Raw genomic sequence first — 18,276 nt, 5'->3', positions numbered from 1 at the left:
CAGTACATTGAAAAGGAGGGGTGCCATCTTGCCCTTTCCCCAAAATGTGTTGAGCCACTATCGCTAGGGACAATGACTTGAAAGGCATAGGATTAGCCTACTAGACAGACACAAACCCAGCAGCTTTCATTTTAGAAATTCAGGGTTAAGCAATGGCTCAAAAGCTGTCCCGTTGCCTTCCAGAGCTACTAGTCGCCAGTGGGTGAGCACAGAAGAGCCTCTGCACGCCCCGCATCCAGAGTCCATCGTCCCACCTTGCAACAGCACAGAATCCAGATTTCAAACCAGGAAGTTTCTCCTGCCCCTTCAACATTCCCACTTCTGAGCTCATGGGGCTGAGAACCTGTCGTTGTAGAACGTTCTGTTCCAAGGATAAAATCTTATGCAATTGCTCAATAGCACATTCTGCTGGGTGAACAAGCACACATCTGCCTTGCCAAAAAAGAAAACCACCTTCCTAAGCCCTCACCTGTGCTAATATCATTAGCTTTTAGCTGAAAGAGGGCGCAACAAGCACACCATCAGACAGCCACTGGATGAATGGGTAAATGTGGTTCCAAGTAAGTATAAAATGATGCACACTAAGGCAATACAGTAAAATCACAACTTCACAAACACACTGGTGGCCTCGGAGCTGGCAATGAATGACTTGGAAAGGAATCTTAGGGGCTGTGACGGATTGCTCAAGGAAAATGTCAGCCCAGGGTGCAGCATCTGCCAAAAAAAAAGTTAATTCTGTTCTAGAGATCAATAGGGAATGGACTGCAAAAATTCTAATGATGCCATTATATGAATCTATTGTGTGAACAAACTGGGAATATCGTGCACAGTTCAGATCACCCCATCTGAAAAAACTGGAAAGGGGCAACCAAAATGACTAAGGAAAGAGGCACTGGCCATATTTCACAGTAAAGGAGACAATGACATTGAGGCTAGTTTTTTATATGCCTATTTAATGGCTCCCTAAAAGAAATAAGTATGAGAATACAAAATAATTTGTAAGTAATGATTAATCCAGTAACATTTTTTTCCACAGTCTTGGATTTTATCTTCTTAATGAATGCTAGACAAGACAGTGACTGAATTTTAACCTCTGTGAATGGAGGTTTAAATGCTTGGGGTGGGGGGGACACTAGAAAAAGGGAGTGTTCAACCAAAAGCCCCACCTCTCCCCCAAATAACCAGAAGACCGAGGTTTCCATATTAACCAATGCTCAATCTCATATTCTGTAGATGGAGGTGGGGTATGTGGGAGAGAACATCTGCCTAACCTAATAAGCGAAAGAGGAGAAAGCTTATGAGCAGCCAGTTTTGATTAACTATGTAGTTATTAAGTCAAGGAAAGAATACTGCAGTTGTCAGAGAGACAAGTAGGCCTCTTCTGTTGTTCTCCATGAACGTCAGCAAGGAACAGCGGGACTAAGCCTCTGGCCCCACCCTCAATATCAAACATACCACTGGCTTGCCCCCTGAACATCTGTAGCAGCGGCCCTAATCCATACTCTGCTGTTTGTGCATAGTTCCCTGAACAAACATAGGCTTCCATGCTGTAGATGCCACAGGATGCATGTGACGTACCTCCAAGGCAGGAGGGTGCAACTGGCAGCATGGCTGGCCTTCTCCACCCGTAGACCCTATATAGGAAGAACAAAAGAAGAGGACTCGGGGTAAAAAGACAACTTCTGAGGCGTGCTGCATGGGGTACACTAAAGGCAGCAGCTGGTAAAACTACGGTTTGGCACTTTAAAGCCCTTCAAAGGGCACAGAGAGATTTTTCAAGTCTTGAGTGCTTCAGAAGCCATTTGCAAAACAGATGAGGTAAGATGCACAAAGGGGAGGTACCACCCCCCTCAAAAAACATTAAAACGCTGCATAGATGCTCTGCCACAAGGAATCAGATTACCCCAGGCCACTGAGAGCCCCACATCTCCCAGTCAGATGTACTGCAGGGGCGCGTTTGCCATGAGTTCCACCGGACCCAAACTGGTTTTACCAAACACCCAAAGCAGAGGGAAAGGGTTGGCAAGACCTGCAGGCGTGCACGTCAGGAGTTAACATCCGACAAGCCAGGATTCCCTCTGGACCACAGGTGCCAGGTCATGTCAGGCGATCATCTTCGGAGGCCTGGGAAGGCAACACAATCACTGTGCTGGCTTGAATGCCTCAGGCGATGCTCCTCTGAGAAACTCAACCTGGTCTACAGGAAGCTCCTGCCACAAAAGCCAGGAAGTCATTGTCAAGAGATACGGTCAAAGTGGATGAGTGTGTGTGTGCAGGTGGGGGGTGAGAAGACACCGGCTCTGCCAACTGCAGCGTGTCCAGGAAGACAACATTTTAGGAACAGCAGAGGCACTGGAGCTACTTGATCTTTGCCAGGGCAGCTGCCCTACGCTCTGTGTTCTGGAACAAGGCTCTGATTAGGTTCTTCACCTCGCTTGCGGAGAATGCGGCTGCAAGGGGCCCTTTGCCATCTGCCCACCTAGGAGAGTCAAAGACAAAAGAAATGGAAAGAGCAGGAGTGGTTATTTAAACAGCTGAGGGAGAAAGGAAATAAGGGCAGGGAGAGGGAGGGAGGGAGGGAGGGAGGCCTTTTTGTAAACCTCTCTGCCCATGGCTTTCTGTGGTCAGTGGGTTGGGATCTGGGGTCCTTGTACCGATGCCTGTTCTTTGCACATTACTACAGGACCCTGATCTATCCCACTTCAATTCCTGCCCTTTCCTTCCTTCTCCAGCATCTTTTAAAGCAAAGATGTCACATTCTTTAAAGAAACACACCTGGATCTTGGAAGATTAAATTTATTATTATTAATTATTATTATTATTATTATTATTATTAAATTTATACACGCCCTATACCTGGAGGTCTCAGGGTCGTTCACAACAAAACATATAAAATCAAACCAAAACCAGTAACCCAATACCCACCCCAAAAAACCCCACATTTTAAAGGGTGTTGGGCGTCAATACAGTTGTACCTCGGGTTACATACGCATCAGGTTACATACGCTTCAGGTTACAGACTCCGCTAACCCAGAAATAGTACCTCGGGTTAAGAACTTTGCTTCAGGATGAGAACAGAAATCGTGCTCCAGCGGCACGGCAACAGCAGGAGGCCCCGTTAGCTAAAGTGGTACTTCAGGTCAAGAACAGTTTCAGGTTAAGAACGGACCTCCAGAACGAATTAAGTTCTTAACCCGAGGTACCACTGTAAAATCAACCAAAGGCCTGGTTAAAAGGGAGCATTTTCGCCTGGCATCTAAAGGTGTATAATGAAGGCGCCAGGCGAACTTCCCTGTGGAGATTATTCTATAGAAGGGGAGCCAATGCAGAGAAGGCCTGTTCTTGTGTTGCCACCTTCCAGACCTCTCGAGGAGGGGGGCACACAAAGAAGGGCCTCAGAAGATGATCTCAGGGACCGGATAGGTTCATATGGAAAGAGGCAGTCCTTGAGGTATTGCAGTCCTGAGCTGTTACAGGTCAAAACCAGCACTTTGAATTGGGCTCAGAAACTAACTGGTAGCCAGTGCAGTTGGACCAGGATCGGTGTAATATGCTCAAACCGCCTTGCTCCAGTGAGCAACCTGACTGTTGAATTCTGCACTAGCTGAAGTTTCCGAACCGTCTTCAGAGGCAGAACAACCAAAAATGTGTACCGCTACAATAGTCAAAATGTGGGTTTCTCTGGTGAAAACCACCTCTTGAGTGGGGCAGGGGGCAGGCACAGAACAAGCATCCAAGCCAGGCTATATCATGCCACTGTCTGGTGTTTTCAACTTCTCCCAGACAATCCTTACTGGTCTGGGAGGGCTAACAGGAATAGGGAGGATGCAGAGCAGACGGTATGGAACACCCACCGGTCCACAATTACTTGCAGGCTGGCCTGTAGCACCGTCATGAGCTCCTTGAACGTCATCCATTTCGGCACGTATACGGGGACCTCCTCCTGGAAGGGTCTGTTCTGTTTTTCTTCTGGCAGGGGCATGAACACCAGGGGCCCCTCGTCCACCATCGTCTGACAAAGCATGTGCAACCTGTCTGCGTTCTCAGCAGAGATATCCTGAAATATGGCAGAGAGCAAGAGCAAATGGGTGGTGTCAAAAACCAGGCTCTCTGTGATGTAATTCATTTTCCTCTAGATGAATCAGAAAGAATATACTTTTTTTGTTACATGATTTATATACCACTTAATTAAAAAAAAAAACTCTAGGGTTTGCATAAAATATACATTTAAAAAACCAATAAAATCAAATGTTAAAAAGAAATTAGCATGAAATTTATCTGAACATTTGCACATCCCAGCCCACTTTCCAGAAACCCACAAGCCTATCATCAGATTAGCGAGAAAAGTGTTTCAAGTAGCACACTTAGATCGCTTTTACAAGAGATGCAGAAACTGGAGGTTAAATTTTGCATGTCTCAGAAGACATCAACGCTTGATGCGGACAAGCAGATTTATTCTTATAGTTTTAACTTCTGCTGCCACCTTCTGTTGAGAATAGTCCCCCCCCCCGCCACCCCCAGAGGAGAACCCAAATATTTCCCTTGAAGTAACAGTCCAAGATGAGGTCTTTTCAACCAAGATGGAAATTACGTGCCCATCAGGACATTCAGAATAATCTCCTGCATAGGAAGTGTGTAACACTTGACTTCTCTCTCTCTCTTTTAAAAGAAGCCAATTCCCATGCAAGCAGCATATTCACAAGTTCAAAAGCAGCTGTATTAAACTTAAAAGATGTAGATCCTGACAGAGATGAAATTGCCATTGTGGTTTTGTTGTTGTTGTTTTTAGTGGAGTGATTCCATGCTACGGAAATTGGAAACATCAGGCTTGCAGAGCCTGAGAAGCTGCTAGGGGAGGCTTTTCCATCATCGTAAGAATTGGCTCTAACTTTCTAAAACGTGAACCAGATCCACAGGAGAAAGGCTGCTCACACTAAGAGAAGCAACTGGGTTTGTGGGGAGGAGTAGACCTCAGCTACATTGAGAAACCACCTGTGGCCCACACGGTTCTCACCTCCAAGGCAGCAATTCTGCTGATGATCTCAGTGAGAGCGGTGTTAAGCAGAGTTCCCATGGCCTTGCAGTAGATATTCACTGGAAGGACGTCCTGCCAGACCATGCCAAGCCTCTTCAGCTGGTGCAAGACCTTGAAAGAAACTGCACCTTCTTAATACATACAAACCCAAGACGACTCACAATGTGACTGGTAGGGATGGGGAGGAACAGGCAGTGGCAGGATGCAACTTAGAAAAGTAGGAACATTGATGGAGAGATTCTTGGTTCTTGAACTTAATCCCGGAGTCTGTTTGAAAACCAAGGCATGGCTTCCGATCGCCTGCAGGAGCTTCCTGCACTCAATCGGAAGCCGTGGAAGTCACGTCGGACGTTTGGCTTATAAAAAATGTTTGCAAACCGGAACACTCACTTCCAGGTTTGCGGCATTTGGGAGCCAAGCCATTCGACTACAAAGGTACCAACGTACTAGAATTTGGAGTCATTCCAGGAAAACTGGCAGGCAGCAAATTCAGAAAGTTTCAGAAACGGTTTCTTTACACAACTCATAGCCAAATGATGGGTGTCTCTGCGGCAAGATGTGTTGATGTTCAGCAGCAGAGATGGCTGTGAAAGGGGGAGCTTTGATGATTAAGTAGAACCTCCAGGTTCAGAGATAGTATACCACTCAATACCAGTTGCTGGGGGGGAGTGTGGGGAGAAATGACAACAGGGAAGGCTGTTGCTCTCATGCCTTGCTTAGAGGTTTCCTGGTGGAATCGACATGGCCAGGGTTGGAAACAGGAGAATAGACTAAACAGACCCAGTAGGGCTCTCCTGATCTCCCTTCATTGTTCAGAACAGTACCTGCCTTTCAGTGTCAGTGTAATGTACAGACTACAAATGATGGGCACTGTAAAAGCTTGCAGCCGATCCCTCAAGAGCTTCACCTCCACTCACCTGCCGCATAGCTTTGTTTGCCGCTGAATAGTTGTCGTCATCATCCACACTGGAGAGATCCCTGGCGCTTGAGAGTCTCTCCAGGAGTTCCTCCTTTTGCACTCGCATCTGGGCCAGGAAACACTCCGTCCCTGTGGGGAAGAGGGAGAAGTCTCAGTTCTGGCCTTGAGTTCCAGAACCGTAACACCACCAGGCAAGTTTCTGAACTACCCAAAGATCTACCTCTTCATAAGCAGCAGGTTCCTGCAAAGTACACCAGGATAATTTTCAAGGGACTTCAGGGGAATGTTCCTCTGCACTTGTGAGGAGTCCCACAGAAATACAATACAAAAGAAGATCGGGCAGAGGGATTGTTTCTGTGGGTTGGCAAATTTACTAGTTTGCAAGGTCATCTGTGGTTCCTTCCCCCACCCCTTTCCCGCTAGAACAATCTTCCCCCCCTTGCATCCTCCAGATGCTGTTGGACTACAACTCTTATCTTCCTTAATCATTGTCCATGCTGGCTGGGGTTGATGGGAGCTGGATTCCAAATTTCTGGAGAGCATCAAATTTCTGGAGAGCATTTGTTGATATAACAAAAAGAAGAACCTGGACTGTACCACAATGCCACACACACCACACCACATATCCCTGTTGTAATTGAATCTCTGTTTGCATTTGAAAGGTACGCTGCTTTGAAAATCCAGCTAGGCTGGAAAGAAGGGTGTAAATATCCATAAACATGAACAAGTAAGTTTCCTCCAGGCTCACCAAGTTTCCTGAAACCAGGCACCAGGTCAACAAATGTGGCTATTCCATCCATTAGGTGGCCCCGGAATTGGTGGCCCAGGGTCAGAAGGTGGTGTGCAATGTACATGCAGTTGTTGTGATGTATAGCAGCCAGCTGGGGAAGTTTCTGAAGGTTTTCTCTAGGGAGGAGAAAAGAAGGGGGAGAGCAGATGTTCCCAGATGGTCATGAGACAGTTTTTGATCATTTTCCTCTGCAACCACCTAAAGAACATAAAGCCACTAGGTTTCCCAGAGCAGGAATGTCATTCTGTCTATATGCTTAGAACAGATATGTGATCCCCTCGGATGCTTTTGGGGACCAACTCCCAACATTTCTGATCATTGGCCCTGCTAGCTGAGGCTAATGTGTTTCGAAGCCCAACACTTTATGAAGGACTACGTGCCTCCCATCCTTGGGGTAGAAAACCCCTAATGGAGGAAGGGCGAGAGGCGAAGGCAGAGGGAAGGCAGTCCCTTTGGGATCATGCAGTGCCCATTTGGAGTTGGCATAGCAATGAGATATGTTAGCTGTCAGTGGAGGAACCTGCTGTTGCATCTTACTTCAGACTGTATGGGTTTAGGCAAGCTGTTCTCTGGCACCTGCATGGAATGTAAAGCTGCTGTTGCTCAAACATTTCTGAAATTTCCAAAGGATCACTGTCCAAAGACATTAAGCCATGTCTTAATAAAGGTTTTTTGTTTGTTTTTTTAAGAGAGAACAAAAGGAGGAAAGGGGGACTGAAGAAACAAAAAAATTTCACTTCCCCGGCGAGGTTTTTCATGTCACTCACTTGTGATACATCGGCACCACATCACAGAACAGATGAAAGATGTTCCGCACGGAGTAGAAGAGCTGGATGCAGCTGGGAATGGGGGGGGGCAGGGAGAAGAAAGGAAAAGCAGAAACATTATCTGGGTTGTGTGACTAAAAGCATCACAGCTACAGCACAAAATGCTTGGAGGACTTAAGCATTTGTTGGCTGCATGGCAGGCCTACCCACTCAACACTCCCAAAACAATTCACTCAGAGTCCTCACCACTGATCCGTGCTGGCTGAGGCTTCCTGGAGCGTCTGATAAGCCAACACCATCAACTTCTGTACAGATTCACTGATGCGGCAGGCAGGAAACGAAAAGGTGTGGCGGCTCAGCCTTTTCTCATTCTCCAAATTTGTCGCCTGCTTGTCAAGAGCCTCAGATACTATTTGCACCTTTAACTGGTCACCTGCTCCGGGGTCAGGCATTTTGGGCAGAATTACAGAGGAGTCTGGGGTAACCTAGGAAGGGGAAATAAAGATGTACACTGGAAGGGAGGGATGGGAGTGGAACTGCAGCGCAAGCAAAATACCAACTTAGGGCACAACACATAGGTCAAGTGTTTGTGTTGGGACTGGAATGCAGGACTTTTAACGTGTCTGGAAGGAAGACCAATAAAAGTTAAATGATCTTCCGTTTTTCCAGAGAGAGCAGAATACAAGTCCAATTAGGAAGAGGGGAAAGGCTTACTACAAGAGTGCCTAGGAAGACCATAGAAACAACCCAGGTTAGGTTTACTGCACAGCCCAGCAGGCCCCAAACATACCGTACTGGCCTGAATACAAGCCACACTTTCCCCCCAAATTCTGACCTTGAAAAGTTAAAATGCAGCTAAAATTCGCCGCCGTACAAAAATTGGCTTTTATGATATCACTGCTGAAACAGACATACGGTAAAACTGAACAGGTGTGAATGGCTGCGGAATTTTAAGGGAACAGCTTATATTCAGGTATTGTCTTTTTTTTAGTCCCCCCCCCCTTGAATTTTAAAGATGTGGCTTATATTCGGGTGCAGCTTATATTCAGGCCAATACGGTACTAAACTGATCTATGCAGAGCAGCACAACTCTGTATAGGGATCTTGAATTTCCTGTTTCAAAAACTGGACTTTGCTCAAAATAAAGAGCTATCCCAGAGCACTGGGATTCACATACTTTGGAATAACTAAAAAAGACCCCCCCCCCCCAAATGCATATCACTAAAATGTAAGCATGGTTAACAACACACAGGATTACGCAATCCACCTGGAAAAATACTCAAACACTGAGGAAATAAGCAGAGGTTCTATTGGCTCAGCTACCTTTATGGTGTTGTGTATTTCCGATGTCATCAGATTTCTGGCTGCCACTATCACATCCTGGCATTTCTTATTAGCAAAGTGGCAGTTGACGTTACGGGCGTAGGTCAGCAAGTCGGTGGCATCCTCCTTTAGGAACCGCATGTCCTTTAAGGCTTTTTCAAACTCCTCAGTAGCTTTAATAACCTAAACCAGGGGGTGGGGGAGAGAGGAGGAACAGTGAGCCCCGTAAATGCTACCTATGGGTGGAACAGAAGGCCCAGCATTGGGAATGAATGTGCCAATGTGTCTCCAGCTTTCAGGCCTTGAATCCCCATAAAATAAGGAAATTATGGATCATTTGGTTTAGTAGCAGGCCATGGGAAGCTGACGCATTAGAATTTATCAGACGCTATGCAGCCTACTAACAACAGTGAAAAAAGGAAGACAGTCAGGAAATGATCAGTTATTTTAGTATGTGCATATTTTGAACTTTTGCCTTCATCCGCTAAGCAAACCTTTACAACGACAACTCAAGGGCTAACTTTGAAGGCAAAGGGAAGAGGGTTTAGGGAACTGTTCCACAGGCCTTTCCCATCCTTCACAGTCCCTCAGCTGCTGCAACGCTCACCTCAATATACTGCCCCAGTTTGCTGCTGTTGTTTGGGATCGAATGCACCAAGCAGTCGCGAATGAGACAGTCCGAAATGTCCTTCCAGATTGTGTCACCCAACACCTCTGCCAGGACTAGATTGGAGCTGTTCTCCTCCTCTGCACAGTGCTCAAGTGGAACACCTGGGAAAACAGATACAGAGTTCAGAATGTAAGAATAATCATGGCCCCCTCGATGCCCTGGCACAAAACACCAGCATGCACAATAGGGGCAGCTCCCCTTTGCAGATTTCCTCTGCATTTGGAAAACAGTGGCATAATTTTTAGAAGCCTCAATGGCTAGGTGAACCCTTGTCCCTCCAGATGTTGTTGAACTACAACTCTTATCATTCCTGACCCCTGGCCATGCTGGATGAGGCTGATGGGAGTTGCAGTACAACATCTGGTAGGCCACGGGTTCCCCGGTCAAGTTCTGTGGCATCTTCTTCAGCAGCACACAAGAAGTTCTCCTGACCCACTCTGACGGCCACCTCCCATGGTTCCGGCTAGCAAGGAGCTCCGTACCTAAATGATACTTGTGAAGGACCTCGAGTACCAGCTTGATCCTGGCAAACACCTCCACGGGGGACGGGTGGCCAAGATTGGAGCCCACAGACCTAAACCTCAGCGTGACGGCATCAGGGTGCTCCTCAGGCAAGGGCTGCAATGACGGGTGGGAGATGAGCGGCTTGAGGATGTACTTCAGCAGCAACTGTCCTGGCACAAAGAACAGGGAAGGAGGTAGCCATTAATAGCCGGGGTTGAAAGACAAAGTAGAAGCAGCATGCTGGGCGGCATTTCCACTTGGGCTGCTGCAACATTCCTTGAATTGGTCTAGCTTAACTTAAGAGTGAAGATAGTACAAGGGGGTGGGCAAAAAGAAGAGGACAGTAGATTCTTCTGGAGCAAGCAAGAGGAATTCCAAAATACTGCTCTTAACGAAGAAAAGGTAAAACTGCAGCAATTTGTCTCTGTACATTTAATTAAACTCTTTCCCACATCTCCATGAATGTTTCAGCTACTGAGCTACAACCCTTCCACGCTTACAAGAGCACCACCCCAGTCCAATGCTATTCCTAACTGACTAGGCAAAATAATAATAATAATGAGGTGGGAAAGAAAATATTAACGGAGCTATACTGAAGATAGAAGAAGGATGCCTCTCCACTGTTTTAGGAGCTGATTAAGAGCAGACTGCTGTGAGGGAAGAGGGAAGCAAGTCTCTGATTTTAATCCAGAAAAACAACTATGCTTCAGGTATCTAAAGTTTGGAAACCTGATCCAATTCAAATGACATATGGTTTTAACTACAGCCAAATTTCGGTTGTCGCCAGTGAAAATCACTTACCGAAGTGCCTGAACTTCAAACGCAGCTCATCCAGGATAGCAAATGCCTGCAGCACAGACGCTACTGTTGGGCCAGGGACCACATCCTCCTTGGAAAGCACCTTGCACAAATGCAGTTCTGTCTCCATGGCTGACTCCAGGCTGCCCGCTTCTAATCAAGAAGTAAACAGGACAAGCCCCCGTTACATGAAAACATTGGCTTCAAAGCCAAAGCAAAAGAGCAAACAGAGAGGATGGGTTTTGCATGGCCTCCCTTTCCAGACTTCAATAGACTTTCCAGGTTCAAGGCATGACAGCTCGGGGGGGGGGGGGGAGGCGGTCAGGTAGCATGCAATGGAAAAGACCTGCCCTTGCAAATCATTAGTACTAAACTAAATGTGCAAATAACCTGAGTCAGTATAAAGCAGCATTCCATATATCAACCATATAAATGTAATCATGGTTTCATATTTATTAACAAACTAGAAATCTTAATAAACAGCAGCAATAATAAGGCAGCTACCCATGTTACTAGCTTTAACTTCTTGGGATAGATTCCTCTATAAAACAGGATGCATATAAAACACAAAACATTAGATAGGACAGAGAAAACTCATCCTTCCTGAATCGAAATTGCTTTCCTTCCCCTGTTACACTCTGCCACAATCCTGCCAGAGCTCAGAAACATGTAAAGTGCAGAGTGCCAGGAGACATAAAATCTTCAAGATGTAACCTGCAGAGTATGCTTGACCTGTTTCAAATCTGCAAACCCAAACAGTTCCTTGTCAACATTCAGAAAAAAGGCAGGCAGGATGGCAGGCTTTGAGAAAGGAGTCAGCACAAGGTGAGGGGGGCACAGAACGTCCATAATTTTTAGTTGGTTCTGCACTTTGTGAACACCAAACTGAACACAGCCCACAAAAAATGCACTATGGTCTGTAGGTCCTTGACAAGCCACACTCCCACACTCTCCCCGCCCCCCCGCCCCAGTCTGTTTCTGCAGTCACAGACAAGCAGAAAAAAAAGGAAGCTTATCAGCACCAACCACCCAAATTTTTCCCAGGCACTCTGAAATTTGATGCCAGTTCCTACAAGTTTCAGCCAAGACTTCCAAGTGCTCTTCAAAATCTCCCAACTCTTCCAAGTTTGTCAACACAGACAATAATATTACAATAGACATTGCTAACCATAAAATTCTAGGCATTTCAATTACTTTGGTTGCACTACCCAAGGACAAAAGGAACCATTACTTTTTTGTATAGAACTTCCAGCACTTGTGAATTTCTTTGTATCTCTTTGCTTGATTGTTGTTTTCAACAGGGCCATAAGGTACATTACTAATACTCCCATTGCCCCCACCAGACAGAGAACAGTGGTTGAGAAAGAGTAGCCTACGTATAGTCAAGAATAAGTCCACAGGAAAGCAGTTCTTGAACCAAGCCCAATAATTGAACCACAATAACTCTGGAGGGGAAATTTGTTTATAAGCCCTCTTAGATTCTATTATGTGGTCAAACAGGACAATAAAGCCCAACAGAACCACATATACTCTTTGCACATTTTAGTTGTGCAAAGACTACTAACGTCTTAATCTTATAAAAGCCTACACATATATGAATATGTATTTGTAGGACCATTTTTCCAATTTGCAACAGGGCTGGGTCACAATAACTTAAGACACAACTTTTTACTAAGTGATACTATTTGTCCAACCAATTAAGTACCATTTACTCTGACTGGCAATGGCTCCAGCACCTGCTACCTCACTTTCTTAAAAATCTGGAGATGCCAGAGCTTAAATCTGGAACTTTCTGAACGCAGAACACATGCTCTACCACTGAGATATCCTCCCCACAACCAGAGATCAGCCAAAGTCAAATTGTCTGCCGTTTCATCTCTGCCCTCCAAAAGGTACACATTTACAACCCTGAAACAATGCCCCCCGCCAAACCTTTTGATTGAGGAACCTTCCACACAGCCATTTGCTGCCACTCCTGACCCAAGAGGTAGATAATGTTTTGGGTCTGCATTGTGAGCTCCCTGCGGAGCGCCTTCAGAATCTTCAGCTCAAAGCCTCGACGTGACTCCAGGGTTTTCAGAATCCTCCGGGCCTGACAGAAAGGAGGATAAAGAGACAAAGAGTAAGATACTGCACAAACAGTAGCCAAGCAAGTCCGTTCTTAGAGGGACACAAAAGTCCACAGCAGTCACAGAAGTCCCCAAAGCGACTGGAATTACCTTGTTCAGGTGGCAGGCTGCTGACACATACTTCTTTTGTGGCAGCAAGGCATTGAACTGTTTGAGAGCAGTTTCGAACTTTAAAATAAAAAGAAGGAAAAATCACTGTTGACTATATTCAGAATGAGGTCTGAAAAAACGAAGAAATAGACTGGCATTGCAACTGGGGAAGAGAGGCCCCCTCTCACCTCCTGCAGCTGTTTCAGCCCAGTCAGAACTAGCGTGTCTCTCTCCAGTTGCTGTTTCAGCTCAGAAAATTCTGCAATGGCCACGTTCAGGTCATGCTGAACCTGGGAAGGAGCCACAAAACCAAAGCATTTGTACAAGTCTGGGTTGCAAACATTATTTAGCTGCTTTTTATTGCATGTCGTACCTCCTTTTTGTAGGGCTAGGCACAGAAAGCATGCTTCTTAGCATCTAGTTAGGTCTAGATACAGTATTATTTGAGGGGGGAAACCCTGTGCTGTGATGTTCAGGCAGCAAGGTCACACAAAAAAGTTACTTTCCAATTTGCAGTTCTTTTATGATCATATAGTTTTATGGGGCTTTTTTGTCAGACATAATATCAAACTTCTTAGTCCTTCTAACTAGCTGAAGACTCAGTTCTGGGAAAGGCCCATTATTTTTCTTTGCATCACCTCCATCTCAATCCTGGACTTCAGCTGGTCAATGCTGCCAGAAAGTTCCTCCACTTGGGACTCCAAATCCTTGGCACTCTGCATACTGGGCAGAAACTCTATGTACCTCTTGTTGACCATGCTGCAGACTTCATCCTGGAAGAGTGGAAGGGAAAGTCACTTCAAACTTACATAAAATCACAGAAGTGCAATAACTCATGGAACCCAATCAGTTGACCAAAAGCATGACTCTCCATTTGCCAGTTCCTCAGAGATTGCAAGCAATCCAATTTAACACAAGTAGATAAAAGGTGTAACAAACAAGTTCCCTGCACAGCAAATTATCTTTAGAGGCCTCAAGTAAGCAACACGTTGTATGCTGCAGCAGAAGGCAAATAACCCCCAAGGGCACAGTAGTCATATTGATCCAGAGAGAACTTCTCTCTGGTCCAACTGTCAGTAGTTGTAGTAAGCAGTGGATTTGTTATTATTTAACCCTGGGATGTCATATGTTGCTAGAATACTCCCATCACCCCTGCCAGCTCAGCCAACAGTTAAGAGATCCTAAGAGTGGCACTCCAACAACATCTGGTTGATGAACATGGGAGGACTAGACGACCATCTCTATAGGAATGGGCCATAGCTCAGTGGCAGAGCATCAACTTTGGATGCTGAAGGTCTCAGGTTCAATTTCCAACGGCATCTCCAGGTGGTCCTGTAGTTGTCCCCTGGAGAAGCTGCTGCCAGTTTGTATGTAGACAATACTGAGCTGGAAGGACCAAAGGTGTGACTCAGCATAAGGAAACATCTTACATTGCTATTCTATGGCAGGAGAAATCCTTTAACAAATTAAACAAAAAGCATTACACACACCAGTGTCAAACTCTGAAAAAACTACCTACGGGTGAAAAAGTTAACCTGCCAGCTCATCACAGCATGGAATAGTGGTTAGTGTTGCACTAGGGCTAGCACAGTGTTTCTCAAACTTGGGTCTCCAGCTGTTTTTCTGGACCACAACTCCCATCACTGCTAGCTAGCAAGACTAGCAGTCAGGGATGGTGGCAACTACGGTCCCAAAACACCTGGAGCCTTAAATTTGGGAAACTTTACTGGCCCAGCAGATCAGGATTCAAATCTCTACCCGGCTATGAAGCTCAGCAGGTGGCCCTTGAGCCAGTCACTGTCTCTCCCAGCCTAGCCTACCTCTCAAGGTTGTTGTGGGGTAAAATGGGGAGAATTGCAAAAGCTACCTTGAGCTCCTTGGATGAAAGGTGAAATATGTTGAATGGTCTCTTTAAATGTGAAGGTTCATTATTGTTCCCCAAGATGTGTATGTCTTTAAGGGCCAGAGCAAATAACATGACCTAGTTTTACAGCTGTGAAACAGTATATAAGGTGCTGGTAAGTTGTGTTAATTAAGCTGTGTCAGCAATTGGGTATAGTACAGTGTTTCCCAACCGGTGTTCCGCGGCACACTAGTGTGCCGCGAGACCTTGCCTGGTGTGCCGCGAGTCGGGGGCGAGAGGCGGGGCGGCGGCGGCGAGGATCCGCGTCGAGCCGGGGGCGGCTCCGCGGTGGTGGTACCGAGGTTTCTCTCTCCATTCTCCCCTCACACACACACACAGGAAATAACACAGGATCAGCTGACAGGACCCGGCCAATGGGGCGGCGGCGGGGCAGCGCGCGCAAAAGGGAGGAGCGCGAGACAGCGGACGAGGAGGCCGGCATGTCCGGGCAGCAGCAGCAACAACAGCAGCAGCAACTCCCGGCGACGGCTCCTCAAGCCCCGGGCAACCCTACTCCCTCACCGGCCTCGGCTGCCCTCCTGCTCCACCCGCCGCCGCCTCCCCCGCCGCCGCCGGCCACCTCGGCCCCGCCGCCGCCCTCTCCTCCGCCCGCTATCGCCGCCACCACCACAACAGCCGCCGCCGCCTCAGCTGGGCTCATGCCTGCTGGGAGCGGCGGCGGCAGCAGCAGCAGCAGCGCCCCGGCGCCCTTCCTTCACGGCGGCGACCCGGCCCTCCTGGTTCGGGAGGTGGGCGCGAGAGCCCCACCCCTCGGCGCTCGCCAGCTCCGCGTGCGTCCTTGCCTGGGCGACGGTGCTTCTTGGACGGGAGGCTGCGGCGACCAAAGACCCCGGCGGCTGTCAGGAGGAAGCGGAGGAGGAGCGGGAGGCTGACCCCGAACTCGTGGGAGGAGGCGAGAGAGAGAAGGCGCTTGGGCAGCCACCCCAAGCCGGCGCACGCGGGCGCCCCTTTGGAGCTGCCCACCTGAGCGCACGGGACAGGAGCGGCGATTTGATTCGCGCCAGGCCACGCTTGCTGCGGAGGGAGGAGAGCGGCGCCTTCCAGCCTCATCTCGCTTCGTGACAGCGCCGACCGAGCCTGAGAGGGAGCAGATCCGAGGGGGATCTCCCCCACCCAGCCACCCCCTCGCCGCCCGCCCTGCTCCTGTCGTGGCAGCTGACGAGCCAACTCGCCCTGACCTGCGGGGTCCCCCACGCCGCCTCCGCTCACGGCGGCGACCCGGCCCTGAACGAGCAGGAGAAGGAGCTCAAGCGGCGCCTCAAGCGGCTCTACCCGGCCGTGGACGAGCAGGAGGAGGAGTTGGAGGAGTCCCTCAGTCCCTCGCTTTGCTGCCTCCTCCCCCCCCCACCCCCAAAGCTTGGAGGTTCCCCGGCAAGGGGGAGGGGAAAAATTGAAACTTACACTTTCGTGCGTCCCTCCCGGCGTGACGCTGCGCGCTGACGTCACGGGGCTGTAATGGTGGTGTGCCTCGAGATTTTTTTCATCAATCAAGTATGCCTTTGCCCAAAAAAGGTTGGGAAACACTGGTATAGTATATGAAGAGCAGCACCTAGCAGCACCTGGGGGATGGGTTGGTGGTTGGGTCGTGCTTGTTGATATATTTTGTTTAAAATGAGTTTTTGTTTTTGTTATTAAAACCTAGCTAAAGTTATTTTGCATTCCTTGTAATGTGTGGTTTTCCCCGCACGCTTTCTGCAGTGCAACTAATCTGCAAATAGCCAACACATGGCAATGAATAAATAGAATACATAATACAGATGTGAAAGAAATAAGCAGCTATCCTATCTTTAAAAGACATCTGAAGGCAGCCCTGTTCAGGGAAGTTTTTAATATTGAATGCTGTACTGTTTTTAACAGCCAGATGAGTGGGATATAAATAAATTATTATTATTATTATTATTATTATTATTATTATTAAATTCCGCATGGGCTCAGGAACACTCTCGCTTAGATCACTCCATTAAAGGATTTCAGCGGGTAAAAGGAAGACTTCGAAAGGGGCGGCGCCCATGTAAGGCCCGCCCCTCTGCGGCCAAGGCCCGCCCACTAGGTGACAGGTCCCTCCTCGGAGGCCCCGCCCACCTCTCTCCCCCTTCCTCCCTCCCCTTCATCGCACCTTGAGCTCCTCCACCCGGCAAGAGAGGCGGGAGATGCGGCCGCTGAGGCCCTCCTTCTCCAGGCGGCCCGAGCAGGCCAGCACGGCTTCCACTAGCGAGGCGCTCCTCGCTTCCACCTCGGCCTTCTCCGCCATGAGGGAGCCGGTGCCTTCGTCAGCAGCCGCCACCAGCGCTTCTTCTCCTCAGCCGCGCGAAAGGCATCACGGGAAAGGGAACGCGCGTCAGCCTTTCCCGCCGGGAGAAGCCTTACATTCCCAGAGTGCCCTGCGCCCGCCCCGGGAGGACCGCCCGTGGAGTTGGGCGCTGGGGAAGGGTAGAGCGGCGCACGCAGGATACGGGCTTCCGGTCTCACGTGAAAAGTCGTTTCTCAGGCCGGAAATGCGGGCTTTGACATCTAAAAACTGAGACACCGGACAGGGGAGAAATGGCACCGAGGGGGCCCCTCTCTAGAGTGAACGTGTGCGTTTATTAAGTAATAAAACGTGGCGTGCTTTCGCATTTACGTGCTTTCGCAAAGCTTACATCGGAAATGGGAGCGGGGGGCCATAGAGCTGCCGAAGGGTAGAGCGCCGCAGCTCCCGAACGAGGCCCAATGGCGGCTGCGTATATGTGGCCATAGATATAGAAAAACAGAGCAGCTTCTGCTTTGGATTGCTTTTTGGGCCGCTTGGCGAGTCTCGTCTGGCCGTCATGGGGTGGAAAATGCGCCTTGCGTGGGGACAGGATTTATTTTTAAATACTGTATAGAAATGCAAACCAGGCAGGGAGGCGGTGCTGCATAGGGACCTCCCTCAAATGAACATGCTGTCATTCAGCATAGTACTGAAAATTTAGTTGTTATAGTTGTGCGTTTTCTTAATTGTTGTTGATGAGCAGAAATAAACACTTAACAAACACATCGGTCGGTTTTCTTTCGCCTCACGTCAAAAAGGATATCGCAGAGCTGAAAAAGGATCGGAAAGGGGCAATCAAAATGAGGAAAGGGATGAAGCGACTCCACTAGGAGGAAAGGTTGCAGCGCCTGTGGCCTTTTTAGTTTAGGGAAAGTGAGTGTTCCGGTTTGCAAACGTTCTTTAGAACCCGAACGTCCGACGCGGCTTCCGATTGGCTGCAGGAGCTTCTTGCAGCCAGTCGGAAGTTGTGCCTTGGTTTCTGAACATTTTGGAAGTCGATCGGACTTCTAGAACGGATTCCATTTGACTTCGGAGGT

The 18,276-nt window shown here is 48.1% G+C and overlaps 1 protein-coding gene across 1 annotated transcript; it reads right to left on the bottom strand.

Annotated features, from left to right (window-relative positions):
- Positions 1-933: 933 nt before the first annotated feature.
- ZW10 (zw10 kinetochore protein) lies at positions 934-17,241 on the bottom strand. The gene is made up of 16 exons (XM_081889798.1): positions 17,066-17,241; positions 13,664-13,798; positions 13,214-13,315; positions 13,026-13,103; positions 12,739-12,898; positions 10,810-10,959; positions 9,987-10,178; positions 9,442-9,605; positions 8,835-9,017; positions 7,758-7,996; positions 7,512-7,583; positions 6,703-6,860; positions 5,953-6,083; positions 5,015-5,146; positions 3,855-4,057; positions 934-2,479 (listed from the first exon to the last, which is right to left on the bottom strand). Exons 1-16 carry the CDS (start codon positions 17,198-17,200, stop codon positions 2,359-2,361), a joined length of 2,355 nt encoding a protein of 784 aa, XP_081745924.1. The 5' UTR covers positions 17,201-17,241; the 3' UTR covers positions 934-2,358.
- Between the last annotated feature and the right edge of the window lie 1,035 nt (positions 17,242-18,276).

This window comes from Podarcis melisellensis (genome assembly GCF_964234715.1).
Source record: "Podarcis melisellensis genome assembly, chromosome: 15".
Classification (NCBI taxonomy): domain Eukaryota; kingdom Metazoa; phylum Chordata; class Lepidosauria; order Squamata; family Lacertidae; genus Podarcis; species Podarcis melisellensis.
The sequence above is the reverse complement of the archived record's forward strand: the minus strand, read 5'-3'. Positions and strand labels throughout refer to the sequence as shown.

Excerpts from the sequence above, each read along its gene's own strand:
- ZW10 (XM_081889798.1), bottom strand. The coding sequence starts at position 17,200 with ATGGCGGAGAAGGCCGAGGTGGAAGCGAGGAGCGCCTCGCTAGTGGAA. Across the intron at positions 13,316-13,663 it reads AGTCCAGGATTGAGATGGAG|GTTCAGCATGACCTGAACGT; the intron begins GTGATGCAAAGA and ends GCTCCTTCCCAG. Across the intron at positions 5,147-5,952 it reads CAAACAAAGCTATGCGGCAG|GTCTTGCACCAGCTGAAGAG; the intron begins GTGAGTGGAGGT and ends GTTTCTTTCAAG.